At 43.1% G+C, this 18,506-nt stretch overlaps 1 protein-coding gene across 1 annotated transcript in view; it reads left to right on the forward strand.

Moving 5' to 3' along the window:
* The window catches only part of CTNNA1 (catenin alpha 1), a gene marked incomplete in the record, with an annotated part of 2,307,982 nt that overhangs the window by 587,521 nt on the left and 1,701,955 nt on the right, over positions 1 to 18,506 (forward strand). Inside the window, 1 exon segment of the mRNA XM_044069565.1 lies at positions 16,829 to 17,098. Within this exon segment, the coding sequence (XP_043925500.1) occupies positions 16,829 to 17,098 (270 nt within the window).

Here is an 18,506-nt window from a genome sequence, read left to right on the forward strand (position 1 = left end):
CCCCGTAGGAAAGTTATGGCTGTCCCACATAGACAAAATCTGCGTGCTGTAAACAGCACCCGCAGCAGAATTAAATGGTTTATAATTAAGTCCGGTAAGGTCTCCTTAAGCTGCTGTAAAACATGTATAAACTTGTTGTGACAACAACAGGAGTTGCTTTCGCATGCGTTTCCTGAAGGATACGAACTCTAACATTGTAAAATGTTATTTACTGACTTCACTGCAAAGTACTTTATCAGAAACCCCCACTGTTTACTGTCTTGTTGACACTAACTGTTAACTGTTCATGCATTTAAAAGCAGACAAAAATGTTGATATTTTCCTGTAAGTGCAACTACATGGAGCACATAAAGCCCAATGCAGTACACACAATTATCGTCTCATCGATCAAACTCTGAAATTATGTGCTAGTGACATATGGATGGTAACATTGTCCTCTCCAAATTTGTGGTCCATCCATTTGTCGAGCAGAAAAATACAGCGAGTATGATCTTGGAACCGATCGATTGGAAAAGAGCCACTTGTCCTGCTCGGAATGTGGTTGCATTATATGGAATGTGGTTGCGATAATACGCAAGTACCGAAAAATCTACTAAAGGTGCTGGCTTGCTAAACCACTAATTCATAATCAGGGTGATGATGGGAGTAGCATCTACCTGTGAGGGAACTGTGGAGTGCCATACGGCAATGTGGGGCCCGCCATGCTGCGTGGCTGAAAGGAGATAGATTTGTTGCGACCTAGGAAAACTTCAATGTTTATAAAAATGTATGCAACGATTTTGAGAGAAGTTTGTGCTGTTTACCATAAACAGAGTATACTTCAACAAAACTCACCAAGATTGAAAGGAGGTGTGCGTATGGAAACTTTGCACTCAGTAAAATTTTACAGCACTACCTCCCAAGTATCGCAGTGTGATGCATCATGTGTTATAGTCTACAGAAATTTAAAAAACACAAAAGCAGAAAATTAACATTTCCCGATATGCAGAAAAATATGGGTACTATCAACATTTTTTCTGTTTAATATATACTTGTATATATATTTTTAGTTGGCAACCGCTTTCTACTCCAGGGTTGAGAGTTTATGCCCTGAATAGTCTGCACTGGAACCAGCCCCCTTTTCAAATGGGGAGGAGTATGCATTCACACCTTGTTGAAGGTAGCTAGCATATTATGCCCCCCCCCCAGCCTCCACCACCACACGTATTCCTGACCAGTTGCCATTTTTAAATCCACGAAGTGCAAACAAACCTTTCCAGTATGGTTGGAGTCTCTGCAGGTCAGTATTCCTTTGTTGTTTCCCCTTTGACATTGACATCCTCTGTCAGTGGCTGAATGAGGAACATGCTGATTCTGTTGAATATGAAAACCAAGAAATGGTTAAAGCCGTAAAAAGTTTCAATATTGCTAAAATTTGGTCGCTGGCTAGTAGTTGTGCTGTCTGGATGCCAGTAGAGAGCGAATTTGAAAAAGCAAGGGGAAAATTGACCAAGGAAAAAGTTTTGATGAACCTCACAGCTGTTCAGCAAACAGCAGTTCATGTTGTAGCTTTAGTACAGGAGCTAGCTTCCATTAATTTAGAGAAAAGTAAATCAGGTGCACTTAGAGGTGCTAAGGAGGACACCTAAGGAATATGTAAAGTTAAATGGAAAGAATTGAGTTATTAAAATATCAGTTAAGGCTTTTCAAGACTAAGTCTCAGACTCCAAAAATAAGTAGCATTGTACCTCTGAGCATTATAACTGAGCATGTAAAGAAAACTTGATTTTTGAATTAGTGGGCTAGATTTTTAAATACAAATGAGCAACTGAACTAGGATTTCACAGCAAATTTGTTAATTGAGAGAGTACTTTGTGTGCTTGCTTAAAAATCTGATCATTAGGCAACTGAAACCTATATTAAAGATGTCATACCAGCAGAAAGAGCTACTCCTTACAAAATTGTGGTAGAAGGGAAATGTTTATTCTTGTACAGTTCTGTCAGGGATGTATGTCTAGGTGCAGGTGTGATATTTAACATGCTATATCCAGTTTTTATAATATTTTAGTATAACTTGAAGATGTTTTTGGAAGCAGAACCTGCTGTTGAGGAAATGAAAAAAAAAATATTGAAGAAATTTGCAAGCTGAAACTGAACTTGTCATTGCAGTTGTCTGAGTAATAAAGCATAGAAAGAAACATTGATAACCAGAAAACTTAGATGATAATTTGTAAGAAGACCAGGAATAAAGCAAGTTTAGTGAAAATTTTGGAGTATTCTAAAGCATTATTCCCACCAGATGTTTGCACATGTGAGTTATGGTTTTGCAAGAAGTGCATAAATTACTGAAACTTAATTTTGTTAAATTTGGTGAGAACTGTAAAACATGAACCACACTTACCATTAATTTAGAGTTTAGAGACACTAATTGAGTAAGGAAGTGTTCTTGCATTTTATATCTGAATAAACTTTATACAGATCTCATGTTATGAGTTTTACTTTTGAGGGATGGATTTTTTTGTCTGAAATATGGTAGTGGTATTATGGCAAGAATGTACACTTAATTGTAATGTGTCCATTCTCTGCTCTGAAAGAAGCAAGTTTTAATGTTTGGGATCATTGCCTTGTGGAGGTTTAAATGTGTCATATATGTAGAATTGACCGTTTTCCCTGTGTTAGAGATGTCTGGTTTAGTATGTTTAGTTTAGGCTGTAAAATGCTGTCTCTTTAAAGACTTGGAGAAAATATGAAAATGTGTAGTCTATAACCGACAAATACTTAATGACTCTGCAGGCTGTTCAGGCAGTAAACCTGATCAAGTCTCAACTATCACGTTTTCTAACTGGAATAAAGATGGATGTAAATTGTTACAAATAAGGACACAAGCATTTCAGAGAAAAAAAAACTGCTGCAACAGCCTTCTAAGGAAATAATGAATATAATTTAACATACACATTTATACCAGCACATTGAATGCAGTGCATTACAAACCACACCCCACAAGCAATTAAAATGAAGAAAAATTTAAATTAACTCATATCACCACTGCAATCCAGTTTTTCCTATTCAGACACAATGGAGTCAGTGTTGGATTGCAAAATAAAAACACTCATCTTAAAATACTTTTCTTATCTCCATCTATTGTATTAGTGTCCTTTGTCAGGTTTATTGTTTTGAAATAATGGAGCTATCCGTGTAAGTGAGACTGCCTTATATGATGCCATTCATATAAATTGGTGGCGCCAACGCATGCTTATTTTTTAAACTCGAGGCAGCATTTAAATTTAATATCCACTCCAGTCTGGATTGGACACCATTACATGAACTTAGTAGGGAGTACCAAAGCATAAGTTTATTATTTCTTCCCTCTCATTCTTGTCTAATTAGTTGGTAAACGCCATACTAAACTTGATTCATGTAAAGAAACTATTACTAAACTTGATTCATGTAAAGAAACTAAAGTGTTTGGGAGGAGGTATACTTCGGGTATCTTAAACTTAGTTGTCTTGGGGAACAAGTGTGAGTGTAGAGAGTGAGCTTTCAAACATGTTCAGGAAGAATGTGTAAAGTAGCTATGGGCAAATCACATGTAAATGGTTAATGCTGGTTTGTAGTTTTTCTTTCTTTAGATAAGTTGTAGGAGTTGTATTTTCAAGAAATTTGTGGGTGATTAACTGTTTCATAATAGCAATACACAACTGTAGATCCAATAAATTATATATTGGGGGTTTTAACAATGTTGCAGTTTAAAGAGCTGGATGCTAATGCATGTCAAGAATATTTCTTTGGAAAGGGGGTGTAAAGTTTAAAAGGGGGGCAGTAAGTATTATTACTTGGTATCTAAGTGATCTCGTAGACAAGTGCAAGAGTGTTGCAAGAAACTCACTTAAACGAGTCCAAGCAGTGGGAGCTGATAAAGGATTTGGGGGGGGGGGTTACTGTGCTGAAAGGTGGGGGAGGCAGACAAAAGGAAGTAGTAACATTAATATCTAGAGTAACTATAGTGGTGGATGAACATAAAAGATAATGGAGCAAGGCGTATACTATTAGGAGGTGATTGGCTGGGAACGAAAATTACCCTAGCAAATGTTTGCATCTCACCAAACTCCAAATGAGAGGAAATGAGAAATATATGGAGGGAACATTAATAACCTTTCATTAGGGAGTGTTGATGGTAGCTGGAGAATGGAGTTTAACTGGCAAACAGGATGTAGTTGCTAGACCCAGGGATATGGCAGTCCCATTAATGGGGACATTTCTGAATAAGGATGAAATTACACAATTTGGCTGGTAATGGAGTTTAAAATAATTTCCCGAGGGAATTCACGTGCTACTCCGCAAAACAGTACAGTTCAGTTTGGAAATACATAGGTAGGGAATATAAATACTTGATTTAAAAGGGATGTAGAGACACCAGAGGCTTATTTCTGACCACTCGCCTTAACAATTTGAGCTCGGGTTGCCTCCTGCAAAATCTGGTTTAAAGTGTTGGTTTTTCCTGCTACATTAGTTAAGGCAAACCAAATTTTAGCTCATACTGCAGGAAATAGACCAGCTGTTTGATGTATTTGGGTAGGAAGAGGAATTGTTGCTTACTTGGAAGAATTAACAATACAGTTAGCTAATATAATCCAAAAAGAGATGGTGGGATCAAGTTAAGTGGACAGCAGTTAGGCTGGAAAAGGATACAACTGCTGCATGCAAGAGGTTTTATTTTTTGTAAAGCAGACAGATTGTAGCTACGAGATCTTGACAGAGTTTTGAATAGGATATGTTGCACTGTACAAAGGAAGCAAATAGCATTGAAACTAACTTTGAGAATTCTGCCAAAATGTTGAATTATTTGACCAAAAATTGAAATAACAGTTGCTAGAAAGGGGCATCTATAAGCAGAAAGAGGGAGAAACTTGGCAACTTTAACTCAATCAATGGTCAGCGTACCCTTAAGTAAACCACAGTGAATTGCAACTTTATGATAACCCTGATAAAATCTGAGAGATTTCAAAGACCCATATGCTGGCCAACGTATGGATGATACTAGAGGAAGCAGAATTTATGAATTCATGCAGGATTTGAATATTCTCAAACTGAATGAGGATGTATATAATTGCCTGATTGTTCCATCCTGTAACTAGGGATGAAATCTTATCACAGCTCTCTAAGCAAGTAGCCAGTAAATCCTCAGGTGTGAATGGCTTCCCAGTAAGGATAGTACCAATTTATCAGTGTTTAATGAGGCTCTAGAAGAGAACATGGTCCCTCCATCATGGGAGACTTTTATTATCACAGTAATCCCAAAGCAGGGGAAAAAGACTGCAGTGATCATGATTCTTATAGACCGGTATTAGTCTTAAACCATAATTATAAGGTCTTAATCTCAGCCAATCTAGCTGTTAAAATTGTGATAATCAGTAGAGTGATCAGTCAAAACCACTGTGGATAAATTAAGGGTTGACGGACATTTGACAATGTTATCACATTACATGAATTATATTGCAACAGTGATAAATGGTGTTCATTGTCTACGTTGTAATAAATTTCAGAGTTGTACCCCCCCAAAACAAAAAACCCACTACCTGGACAGTTTCTGTAAAGTGATAACTTTGGACTCTAGACTTTGTGAGCAGCAGACTGTCTTACTACTGTGGTCCTAGTGGCACTAGACACGATGTGTATGTGATCCCTTTCCCTCAGGTTAAGTGGCTTTTTTCAAATTTAGCTGACAAAATTGGTTCAGGTGTACCAGAAGGCAGAGACCATAAATACTCCATTACTGTTAATCCACATAGATGCAGCACAGGTGTTGGAGTTCATTGGCACTGCTCATGGCTTGTGTTGGAATGGTTGTGTGTGCCACAAGTGTGTAACACTGAAAGATGATTTGTACAGACTTGGTGGCTGGGGTGAAAGTTTGTGTGTGTGGGCGGTTAACTTTGCCTTTGAACTATAAAGAGGCTCTCTGCAGGGATGTCCCCCCACACCTTTGCTGTTTTCCCTATACATTGAGCCACTAATATACACCGTTAAAAGGACATAATGGGATTTAATGGGTTTGGGATCGAACAGAATCTGGTTCATCTTGCAGATGATGATCTTCACCTAACAGTACTTGACAGTGATATCCCATGTCCATTTGACATTCTGAATTCCTTTGGTTATAAAACTAGAGTAAAACTTAGATGGTGTCAGTAAATTGTTCTCCCTTGCATATTTTAGTGCAACAGCATCCTTATTTTTGGGGGAATTACAGATTTAGATACTTGTGTGGATAGCAAGAAAAGGCAGTGATTCCATCAAGGAGGCAAGAGATTAAAAATTATGAAACTGAATCTTAGGAAATGGAGCACTGTAGTCTTTGGATCTTGACCAAAACGTGCAGGCCATCAAGATGTTTATAGTCCCGTTGATGCTATGTGGGAGACTAGCTTTTCATTATGGTCCAGGTATTGAATTCTGGAAGGTCATACAGAGGACAGTGCAAAACTTTTTACATGGATGTTCTAGGGGTAGTTGGAATAAGCTGACCTTACTGCTAGTTGAGTTGTTTGGCTGTCCCTTATCTGAAAAACCTATCACCTGGCCACTCAGTTATAGTTGGTGTACAACTTTCAGTCCAATGCTCATAATCCAGAGTGGAAAACGATGATGCTTAATAGAGGGATTCATAATATTAGGATACAGAGGTTCGTGACTCAATCCACAGCTTTAAAGTGCATTTCATATTGCAAGCTTAAAATATACCCAAGAATTTAAGGAATAATGAAAAGGAGAATCTATGCTCCTTACAAGTTTGCGTTGTGGTGTATAAGATTAACAGATCCTAACATGACTGTGGATATATCTGTAGCACAGGACTGGATATTGAGAGTTTGCAGAGTTGAACTATTGGGAACAGTTGATCTTGGGTGAAAGAATGATGCAATGAAGGGAGGTTATTGAAACATATTAGAAAGAGGGAAAGCTTAAGAGAACAGAGGCCTTTATGAGTGTGGTCTTAGCAAAGTATCAAAGATATGTTAAAAAGGGTACAGAAGCCCAGGGTTAAATATTGAGGCAAGAACTGTGCAAACAGATAAACTAGTGAGCAAAATGTATGGAGGCTTGATACTAGACAAGACAAAAGTAGCATTCCAACAAATGAGTGGCAAAAGATTTATAACAGTCCTTCATGGTAGAACATGAGGATATTTGCAGAGCCCCCCTTTAAGAAGGTAGGAGAATTTAGGATCTTTGTCTAGAAATGATTGAACAAGTGTTTCTATACACCAGAGAGGAATCTTAGACCTGGAGGTGAGTCAGGGGTGTTGGAGATGCGAGTCCCATCTGGAGGGGTACTCTTTCACTTATTTTGTCATTGTCCCAGGTTAGCTAAAGTTAATGATATACAAAATCTGATTAGGTAGGTAGTAGGGGATGAGTAGATAATGACCATTTCTGTTAGATTTACGATATCCAAAAGGCACTTGCATGTAAAGGTTCTAACTGGATTAATCTTGGTTTAAAAAAAAAAAACTAAGAAATGGAGGTATCAAGGAGAGACAGCAATTTGCAAGGTGCTAATAATCAGGATTTAGAAATGAAGTTTGGTCTTAGGAAGCAGAATAAATTCATAGGGCATAAATTGTAACACTGGCTGCAATTTAATACCCAAGCACTATATGAGAGGTGTAGATGTCTAAAGGACAGTAGACTGTAGAAATAAGTAATTTATTTTGTTATATTGAGAGAGACATTTAATGGTTTGTTGATATGATACCCTGGACTATGTAATTTACTAGAGCGCTCATTGTAAATCAGTGTATCAGGCTGTGTATTGTTAGCACTAATTGGCCATTGCTACAAGACTAGTGACTTTACCCTGACTATCCAGCTACCAAGACAAGTTAATGTGCACCATACATAAAGGTTGCACTAAAGACTTGTTTAAATGAAGCGGTGAATAAGTTTGCTATTTAAAAACAAAATCATAAATTTTGCCATTTGTCACTCCTTTGTTAGTTTTGTCCCTGATTCCTGTGCTGGGATATTGAGTGGTGTGTACATGGAACAGATTTTTTCTGATTCGTATAAATGGGGTAACCGTTTCATCCACTTTGCCATTTAGCTTTTGCAAACTTGGAAAAGATGAGCTTCACTCTTTGGGCCATTTACTTTGTGTCAGTAAAATGTTTTGGCAGCTTTTACTTGAGTAGCCGGTATCTTCTCAGGGAGTTGTAGGACATCAGTTTTCATTTGCTACACATTCCTTTAGTTCTATTACTTAAAAATAGAAAGAGCAGGCATGCATAATTCCGATTGCTGCTATGGCAGAGCAGACTGCATTCACCCATCTTGCAGGCTTGTTAACCACAAGGCCTCAAAGCTTTCATCTTCACAACAGTAATTTTGCTTGATAAGAGGACAGCATCTTGAATTTTCTCTTTGACTCTCAGGCAGATAAGCATGATGGAGCCCAGATCAATACCCGGTGGTTTAATATTTACTTGGATGTTATTTGCATGACACTGTGGTTAACAAGTTAATTGAGCTTCCAGTCTGGGTGTTCTAATTTTCCAGTACCTTAATGCACTTATAATGCTACTGCTGTTTTTTCATTTTTTTTTAATCTGAAATGTCTTCAACTGCCCTTTCTGCTAGTATATTCATATTTACAGCAGTTTTTTTATCACTTCTGAGTTTTTCCACTGCTTGAGGGTTTGCTGAAGTAAAATACTGGTGATAAGCAGGTCTCCACAGTGACTTGTCTGATTTGTCATTTACACAACCTGTTTACGACCTGCCTTTGAATTTACAGTTGCTTTAGGTGGCTGTGTATCTGTGGGATCATTGTGTGGTCTGATAGGTTCATAGGCAAGTACTAGGCTAGCTGCACCTGCAGGCCATTTTAAGCCTAGCCAATTTCCCTGTCAAGGGTTAGAATCAAACCCTGCACCTTGTGTCTCTAAGGTAAACGACTTAACCATTCTGCCAACCCAGAAAACATTGTATCTGAAGTAGTTAACTTCATTTGATCAGCAACCTGTGAGTATCGGATCCGATTCGGATCCGAGCCGGCAGCTTTCCTAGCAAAAGATCAGAGCTCCAAGCTCCTCCCCCTACCCATAATGCCCTGCTACCTCCCTCTAGCCCTCGTATCTCATTTGCCGCAGCTTCTTGAAGCATCTGAGAATGAGCTCCTAGCATTGGGTTTGTGAGTTGAAGTAGAATATTTAAACTTTTCCCTTTAAAACCTCTGTAATCTTAGTGTGTGGTACCCCTTTCTCCCTTAATATATTTGGGTAGTTTTATTGTTAGTTTAGTGTAGTTTAATTTCCCTCCCCCCTTCTGTCTGTGTGTGAAGGTGTGTGTGTGGGCCTGTTCTTTTTAAAATGTCTGAAGGCCCAAAAGCAATTTTTTCTAAATGCTCAGAGTGTGGCCATAAGCTGTCCCCTGCGGATGGCCATACTAGGTGCGTTATTTGCCTGGGCGTGGACCATCTTTCGTCAGGCTGCACTACCTGTGCAGCCTTCAACCCCAGGGCTTTGAGGGGTAGGCAGACTAAGTTAGTCCTTGCGGGCCTTTTGCCCTCGGATTTGGCTTGGTCCTTCTCCCCCCTCTGTGGCACCAGCCACGGCTGCTCCACCTATCGTTCTCGCTCCCCTGGCCAGGATTCAAACTCCCTCTTCGGCTCAGGAGGAAAGGGACTCCAGGAAAAAGGATAGGAAAGACAAAGGAGCGTGATAGGGACAGGCATTGTAGCCACAAGAGGCGGGCCGATTCAGCTCCCTCGGCCCTGCAGTCTAAGCAGCTTGCCTCCCCCCTTAAGGTCTCCGGGTCTTCCCCCTCCAGGCTTCATTCTCCACGTTTGTCCCTGGAGCCGGAGGAGGAGACCCAGTCACCTTCGAGGTCGTCCAGGCGGCCTTCCCAGCCAGCCTCGGCAGCCTCATCCAGGTCAACTAGAAGTTTATCTGACGCGGACATGGACCGGATGATGCGTCAATTTCTTCAGGCCCAGCTGCAGATGGGAGTGCTCTTGCCTCCCCCCTTCCGGGGGGGGAGCTCTTCCCCATTTTTTGCCCCCATTGCTCCTTCTCCGACCCGCTACCAGGGTTCGGAGCTGTCTGATCCGAGTAGCTTCGTAGCCGGGGTGGTGTCTGCGCCGACAGTGTTTCCTACTTCGGCGCCGACTGTGCCTTCGAGTTTGTCTGATCCATTTTCGGATCCGAGCTCTTGGGGCCGTGAGGTTGAGCGTCTGATCCAGAGGGGTCAGTGTGCCTTCGGCTCCGTTGAGGTTTGATCGCACTGCCCTTTTGGATCCGATCGGGTCATCTCCGGCGCCGATCCACGCGATGGATCCGAGGGGGCTGCTTTCAGATCCCAGCGAGAGCAGCTCACCCTCTGCATTCAATGTCGTGGCGAGGGTCCTTTCAAGGGATTTGAGGCCCCAGGCTCTTGCTACGGATCCACCCGCCATTGTCTTCCATCATCCAGCCCCAGGGACAGCCTGCGCCTACGTCCCAGATGGTTCCCGTAGAGGAAAAGGAAATTGTTGGTGAGCCCTCCTCGGAGAGCCCCCCCCCCCCGAGGACATCCCTCACAAACTAAAGTGCAAGAGAAGGCACTTGGACTCACCCGAGTCCCTCACAGAAGACACTGACTTGGAGGAAGGGGAAGGTTCCCCCAGGTCACCCCCTGAGGATATCTCATTTGGAGACATTATGGAAATGCTTAGTATTAGAGGGGGGGGGGGTGGTCAGCCCAAAAGCCTTCCTCGGATGAGTCTGTCTTTCTGGAGGCGTTCGCAGGCCCATCTACCTCTTGGGTGTCCCCTCCCGCCGATCCCCTGGTGGACCTCATAACTACCAGGGCATGGAAGGAGCTGGACACTGTGGAGCCAATACCCAAGATACGGGCAGGATTCTCAGCCCCCCACCCCCCAGACAGGACAGTTTGGAGCAAAGGTGCCCCGGTAGATGCCATGGTGGTGGCGGCTGCCACCAAGACGGAATTAGCATAGGAGAATTCCTCGGTACATCCTCCGGACTAGGAGTCTCGGACGATGGACCGCCTCGGAAAGCGGATGTTCGCTTCAGCGACCTTCTCGGTAAGGTCGCTGAACTATATGGCACACGTGATACGACTCCAGCGGGACCTAATCAAAGAGTATGCTGGGTCGCCCCCAGAGTCCATGTCGGCCGAGGACAAACGGACCTTCTCAGCGCAAATGGCCAGTCTTAAGTCTGTCACAAACACCTCTATGCGGCTTCTCTTGCATGCCACGCAGGGAGTGGCTACAGCCAGCGGAGCAGACATTGTCTTACGACGACAGGCCTGGCTCCGTCTCTGCGACTTTGCGGAAACCTTCAGGCGTCCTTTGCGAACGCCCCCTTTGACCGTTCTACGCTTTTCAGCAAAACCGTCTGCGATACGCTACTCCAGAGCGAGAAGGATGGGAAAACGTCTGCCATTGCGATCCGCTTCTCGGCTCGTCAGAGGTCCTTCTCAAGGAACCAAAGAGGACAGAAGATGATGTGGTTCCCGAAATCCCAACAATCCCGTTTCGCTCCGGATCCCTCGTCCTTCAGAGGCAGAGGACGACAGGATGGACGCTGGCCTAGAGGCAGAGGGGGGGGGCGAATTTCGGGTCGGGGGAACCCTTTTTCGATCGACCTGCACAGCAACCCTGAGGGGTTGTCCGACTGCTCCTCTCTGGAGGCAGTCGGGGGGCGCTTCTCTGAGCATCTAGCACATTGGGAGTCCATTACGGCAGATCGCTGGGTGCTCCGGATCATATCCAGAGGTTATTCAATTCCATTCCTAAGTTCTCCTCCCTGGTCGGGGCGCCTCCCCGATGTACCACCCAATCAGAGGGAGGTAGCAGCCTTCGAAATAGCTACTAAGAAAAAGAGCCACCCAGCACGCCCCCCCCCCCCCCCGGTCAATCCAGATCAGGCTTTTACCTCCAGGTTCTTTTTGATGCCAAAAAAGATGGGGGACTTGTGGCCAATTCTCGACCTGTCCACTCTGAACCTGCCAGTTGCCAAAGAGAAGTTCCGGATGGTCACCATTCAATCCATTCTCCCACTGTTACAGGAGAACTGGATGTGCTCCATAGACCTCAAGGATGCATACTACCACGTTCTAATGGACATGCGATCCAGGAGGTTTTTCCGCTTTCGGCTGGGAGCCAGCCATTATCAGTTCAGGGTCCTACCCTTCGGTCTCACCACAGCCCCCAGGGTGTTCACCAGTGTCATGGCAGTTGTAGCGTCCCACCTGAGGCTTCGGGGAATACAGGTCTTTCCTTACCGGGACGACTGGCTCCTAGCCGCCCCCACCAGGCATCTACTATGTTCAGCGAGAGACTATTTCCTACATCTTGCTCGCTATCTAGGTATCATGATCAACCACTAGAAATCCTCCCTTCGGCCTACTCAGATCTTGGATTTCATAGGGGCCAGGATAGACACAATTCAGTCCAAAGTCTTTCTGACGACGGACAGACTCTGCAGTCTAAACCTCCACGTTTTGGCTCTTCAGTCCTCGGCCCGTCCAGCGGAGTTGGTCCTGAGGGCTCTGGGGACCATGGCAGCAGCCATCAACCTGTCGCCGCTTGCGCATCTGAGGATTCTCCAATGGACCTTACAGGTCCAGTAGTCCATTCTACTACATCCCTTGTCTGCCCCTATTCCTCTCAGCAGGGTTTGCAGGGAATCTCTACTTTGGTGGCTCCATTCCAAGCACCTCCGGAAAGGGAGCCCCTTCTCCATGTCTCCACCCCAAGTCACAGTGACCACGGATGCGTCTCGCCTCGGGTAGGGGGGGGGGGCATTGCATGGGCAGAACCGTCCAAGGCACGTGGACTCACACAGACCTTTTTGCATATCAATGTTCTGGAGATGAGGGCGGTGCTTCTAGCGTTGCAGGCTCTCCATGCCCTTCTTCCTCTAGGGACTATTGCAATTCAAACAGACATGTCAGTGGTCTGTTACCTCAATAAGCAAGGGGGAACCAGATCTTACCCACTTTGCCGAGAGGCCATGAGAGTGTGGGAATGGGCGATATCCACCAACCGCTTTCTCATAGCAACGCACATACCGGGTCGGTCAAACATTCTAGTGGACAAGCTGAGTCTAACTATCCTCTCACCCTACGAGTGGTCCCTGAACCCGTTAGTAGCGAAACAGATCTTCCTCAGATGGGGTCAACCTTGCTGTGATCTGTTGGCACCGCCTTTGAACGCGAAGTGCAGCGAGTTTTTCGCTCTGATTCCCCCACAAGGGGAAAACCCCAGAGACACTCTGGTTCATGCTTGGCCATCCGGTCTTCTTTATACTTATCCTCCTCTTCCGTTGACAAAATTCTTGCAGAAAGCTCGTCGGTTGGGGAGCCGAGTTATCCTTATAGCCCCATTCTGGCCTCGTCAAACCTGGTTCCCATGCCTACGGTCTCATCTAGTGCATCCTCCCTGGATCTTAGATCCCCTTACGGATCTGATTTCTCATCCCTTGGGATGGCGGACCCCCGACCTGGACAACCTCAAGCTCTCGGCTTGGTTGATCCAGTTCCCTTAATGGCTAGGACTCCCAGTATCTCATCCTCAGTTAAAGCTATCCTGGTGGCCGCTCATAAGCCTTCTACCAGGAAAGTCTACAAGAGTAAATGGAAACGATGTCCTTCAAGGATGCATCTGCAGTCAACTGTTCAACTGGCAGCAATTTCCCACTTTCACATTGGAAACAAATTTGGCCCCCTAGCATCCTCTAAGATCTGCAAGACCTTCCTGAAAGGTACCTTTCTTTTGAGAACCCCTGTTAAGGAAGCAGTTCCTCCATGGGATTTAACCCTAGTTCTCCAGGCTCTGACTGGTCCTCCTTTTGAGCCCACAGCTTCGGTCGACTTGAAGTATGTATCTTGGAAAACTGCCTTCCTGATGCTATTACCTCAGCTAGAAGGATATCGGAGCTTCAGGCTCTTTGTGGTAAGCCCCCATACATCATTTTTCATAAAGACAGAGTTTCCCTCAGGACTAACCCCTCTTTTCTGCCTAAAGTGGCTTCCGAAGCCAACATTAACCAATCCATCAACCTGCCTGTCTTCTTTCCTAATTATCACAACAAAGGAGAGTATAGACTTCATTGCCTGGATGTACATAGACAGTTATGATTTTACTTGCACAGAACGTCTGTTTTTCGAAAATCGGAACAGCTCTTTGTCTCATTTGCCAAGTCCTGTTTGGGTAAACCAGTGACAAAAGGTAACCTTAGCTAGATGGATTTCCCAATGCATTCTTCTCGCATACAGAAGCTCTGGTCGACCTGAGCCCGTGCGGGTTCAGGCGCATTCTACCCGTTCTGTGGCTACTTCGGCCTTCTGGTCGAGGGTCCCTTTGGATGACATTTGTTCAGCAGCTACTTGGGCTTCTTCTCATACTTTCATTACACATTATAAATTGGATCTGATTTCCAGAGGAAGGGCATCCTTTGGCTTTGCAGTGCTCCAGAATATCCTTCCGTAAGGACCTCCCAAGTTGTTGGTAGCTGGGGACTCTGTCCCACAGGTTGCTGATCAAATGAAGTTAACTACTTCAGATAAAGAAGTTATGTACTCACCATAATGTTCCATCTGAGTAGGTAACTTCATTTGTCAGCAACCAACCCTCCCTCTGTCCCCCTGACCTGTAGTTCATCCTTGGAGGATCACTGTATTTCACTTCCCAGATGACACCAGGTTAGGATGTTCAGGTAGTTTTTCCTTGTGTTATGGTTGTATTCTGTGATACTATGGCAAACTCGATCTGAGGGCTAGAGGGAGGTAGGGCATTATGGGTAGGGGGAGGAGCTTGGAGCTCGGATCTTTTGCTAGGAAAGCTGCCGGCTCGGATCCAAATTGGATCCAATACCCACAGGTTGCTGACAAATGAAGTTACGTACTCAAATGGAATGTTATGGTGAGTACATAACTTCTTTGTAATGCTTTTTGTCTTGTATGTAATACACAACTAAGAGATGAAGACTGATGGAAGGGGACGTACTTCAGTACGCTTTGCAGCCATGCTGAATCCTAGTGCTGTGTACAGCAGGTGACCTGGATATTGAGAGTATGAAATATATGCAGGAAGGCAGAAATCGTCCTAAGGAGTACTTTCACTGTCCATGGCTGTTTTAAAGATCAACAGATAGTTGCGAACTTGTCACTGTTTTCCTAACCATAACTACCCATTTTGGTATTCTTTAAAGTGTGTGATTTTGCTGTGGTCAAAGCTGCATTATTTTCACATAACAGGTTAGTGTTACAAACCAGAGGGAGCTCTGAAATACAAGCTGAAGTGGAAAGTAACTTGAAGCACCTCAATGTATATATTGGAGAGGTTGGCGAGTAATCTTTCCTAAGGATTCTGACTACTGGAAAGCTGTGGTTTACAGTTTTACATCTGTAGGTGTTCTGTTTTGGATCTCTTGCTTACATACATGGTCCCCCACTGCCATCATTTATGATGTCTTTATGAAAGTGTTACTATGCAACCAAAACAAAACCTTTCAACAAAGTGGTCCACTAGTCAATATATTATGCTTTTTTATTTTGTTTTACTGTTTGGATGTTTTAGCAGTCTTGGGATAATACAATTTAAGATTGTATAATCACATACTTAATTACTTGATTATTTAATGGTTTTGTTTTTTTGCCTTGATTGTTACATGTTTAGTGTTAAGTGAGATTTGGAACTGTTGTGAGAACGTTTTGATGAAGTCCAAAGTGTCGTGGATGAAAGCACTTCTTGATGTTCTTCATCTCACATTGCTGCAGTCTCTGAATGTAGTGGAAGATGTGTTTGCAGAGGCTTGTTGAAATATCAATTATCTATTCCATCATCAAAAATCTAAGGTTGATGCTGAAGGAAGGGTATTGAGAAGTTACAAGATTACAAGATTTAGTGCATGTTTTCTGGAGCAGGTTCTTTGCAATGCAGTTTGGTTTGATGCTGTTCAGGCCTGGCCTTCGTGGGCTGTGGCTGAGTCCGTTCTCTTTTCGTAGGCATGAATCTGGTTGGGCCAAAAATCTGATCCCCCATGTTAAAAAAGGATTGGATGCCCTTCCTTTGCAATGGATGTCTTTTTTGGTTCTCCTGTTGAGGCAAGTTTTAAAAAAATGAGATAAGGCTAAGTCTCTAAAGCAGACTGTTAAAGATTTTTACAGGTTCAGCCCCAAAGTTTTTTAGTATGGCCCCTAAAAGGGTGGGCGTATTGTTCTTCTTATGATTCCCAGTCTAGGGGGGATCTAGACGTGGCAGGGGCAGAGGTCAGTCAGGGCTCCTTCAGGCCCAGAACAGGAAGTTCTCCTGCACAGTCTTCAAGTGAGGGGCACAGTCTTCAGGAGGCAAAACCCACCAAACCTTGACCACCTTTTCAGCTTCTCCTTTTCAAGCACCTTTGGGAGGAAGGTTGGAGGTTGGCACTTTCTTTTCAAAGAAAATTTTTGATTGAACAAGACAAATGGGTACTGGATGGATATCATCCAGTTACAGGTTTTATTTCCATACCCTTGCCTCTTTCAAAGCATGCCAGACATTCCCTCCTCAACAAGAATATAGAGGCTCACAGCAAATTTCACTTTTTGGTTTTTATACTAAAGTGGACTGATTTTACTCAAAGTTTAGGTGGATTTTATCTTTTCATATTTGTATTCATCTTCCAACTGTTTTCCCTGGACTAAGTGGACCACTTTTCGTGATTTCAAAATTGTTTGGTTCTCCTTTAATGATGGATTAAGTTGACTGCCTGTTTAATGAATATTCTACATCTTCATGTTTTGAGAGTTAATTCTAAAATCTGACTAGGTTACTCACTCTATTTTTGATTATTTTTTTAAGGAACTGAAAGATTTAACACACCGCGATCAGATGGCAGCTGCCAGGGGAGTTCTGCAAAAAAACATTCCAGTGCTCTATACTGCTTCACAAGCTTATCTGCAGCACCCAGATGTGGCAGCATATAAAGCTAACAGGGACCTTATTTACAAACAGCTCCAGCAGGCAGTCAGCGGCATCTCCACTGCAGCCCAGGCCACTGCATCAGAAGATGCTACTGTACCACAGCCGGGTGGTGGGGGAGAGCTGGCTTATGCACTTAACAACTTTGACGTAAGTATCTTAAAGCTGCGCACGAAAAGATGTAAGCTGTGCTTTCTGAGGTCATAATGCTGAAGCCAGAAATAATACTGATTCTACAACTGATTTTCAGGATGTGTTTACATAACATGTTTTATATTGAATTACTCTTGCAGTACCCATAGCTTTGTGTAGTCTTTAAGTTACTAGTCAGGAAACTGAAGTTTGCTGCTTGCATTGCAATATTACATGTATGCTGTATAGTGTCATTAGTCATTTGCAGCTTAATAAAAATGTTCTTGTTTAAATTAAGAAGTCAGTTATGTGGAAAGCCAGGTACATTGCATTCCATGTAGTGTTTGGAAAGGGGACTACAGTTCAGTTGGACAAATTTAAGTTGTGTGTGTAGGGGGGGTGCATGTGTTTGTGATGGCATGGTGAGAGGCTGTGGGTAAGGGATAAGGTGCACTAATAAACAGTGGTGTAAAATATCAATGGGGTTAACAGGCTGCATGAGAGAGGCTGGTTGCATGCCTAAGTGGTGTCTGCTTGCTTTAGGGAGACCAAGCATCTTTACTTGCACTGGAAGGAACAGATGGCTCCAGACACTTTACAAATGAAAGTATACCCACACATAAAGGTGAATTGACAGTATTTTCTAAGAAAGCCGGGGAAGTAAGGATCCAAGATTATTGATATTAACATACCATTTACAAAATAAGCAAGTGAGATTTCATCTACAGTAAACCTCCACTCAAGAAATGAAATGTCCTTTATAGTCCAGTTTCTGTACCCCATGTCCTTAACAACTGATTCCTTCTCAGTTTGTATTATTTCTTTGAAAAGCTTTTGCTTGGGATTCTGTGTTTTCCTGACGCCTTGGTTACTTGTTAGAGTTGTCTTCGTGTCATGTTATTTTCAACATGGCTGACTGTTGTGTGCATACAGTATTTCTGTCCTTCCCCATTGTATGGGTCACACCACTTGCTACCTCTTGCTGGTAGTACCTTCTCTAAATACTCGTTGCAGTTCTCTAACTTTGTCAGCCCAGAATGTTAGCTTCCATATGCCAGCAAAAGTCCAGGACTGGTTGATATAAAGATGTGTTCACCCCTTTATCTTAGTGTAAGGAATGCTGTTTGTAGACTGTAGGAGCCATGTGCGTCCTATTACAAGAGTTTTGCTGGCTTAAGACTTGAGGTACATCATGTGCATTTATCCCATACCTGAAATGTCTTATAAACATAATGGGTACCTAGTATCTTCCTGTGTGTTTTCATTAGTTAATGGCATCTGTGCAGTAACAATTGCTGATGCATAATTTCACTTCTCTTGCTTTAATATTGTAATTTGTGGCACTTGCAGTTGGCAGTTCATCTCTAAATTTATGGTATGTTAAAGTATCTAAATAGTGGTTTCTGCACTGCTTTTCATCCCATCT

This window comes from Protopterus annectens, chromosome 4.part0, assembly GCF_019279795.1.
Source record: "Protopterus annectens isolate FY-2018-M chromosome 4.part0, PAN1.0, whole genome shotgun sequence".
Taxonomy (NCBI): Eukaryota; Metazoa; Chordata; order Ceratodontiformes; family Protopteridae; genus Protopterus; species Protopterus annectens.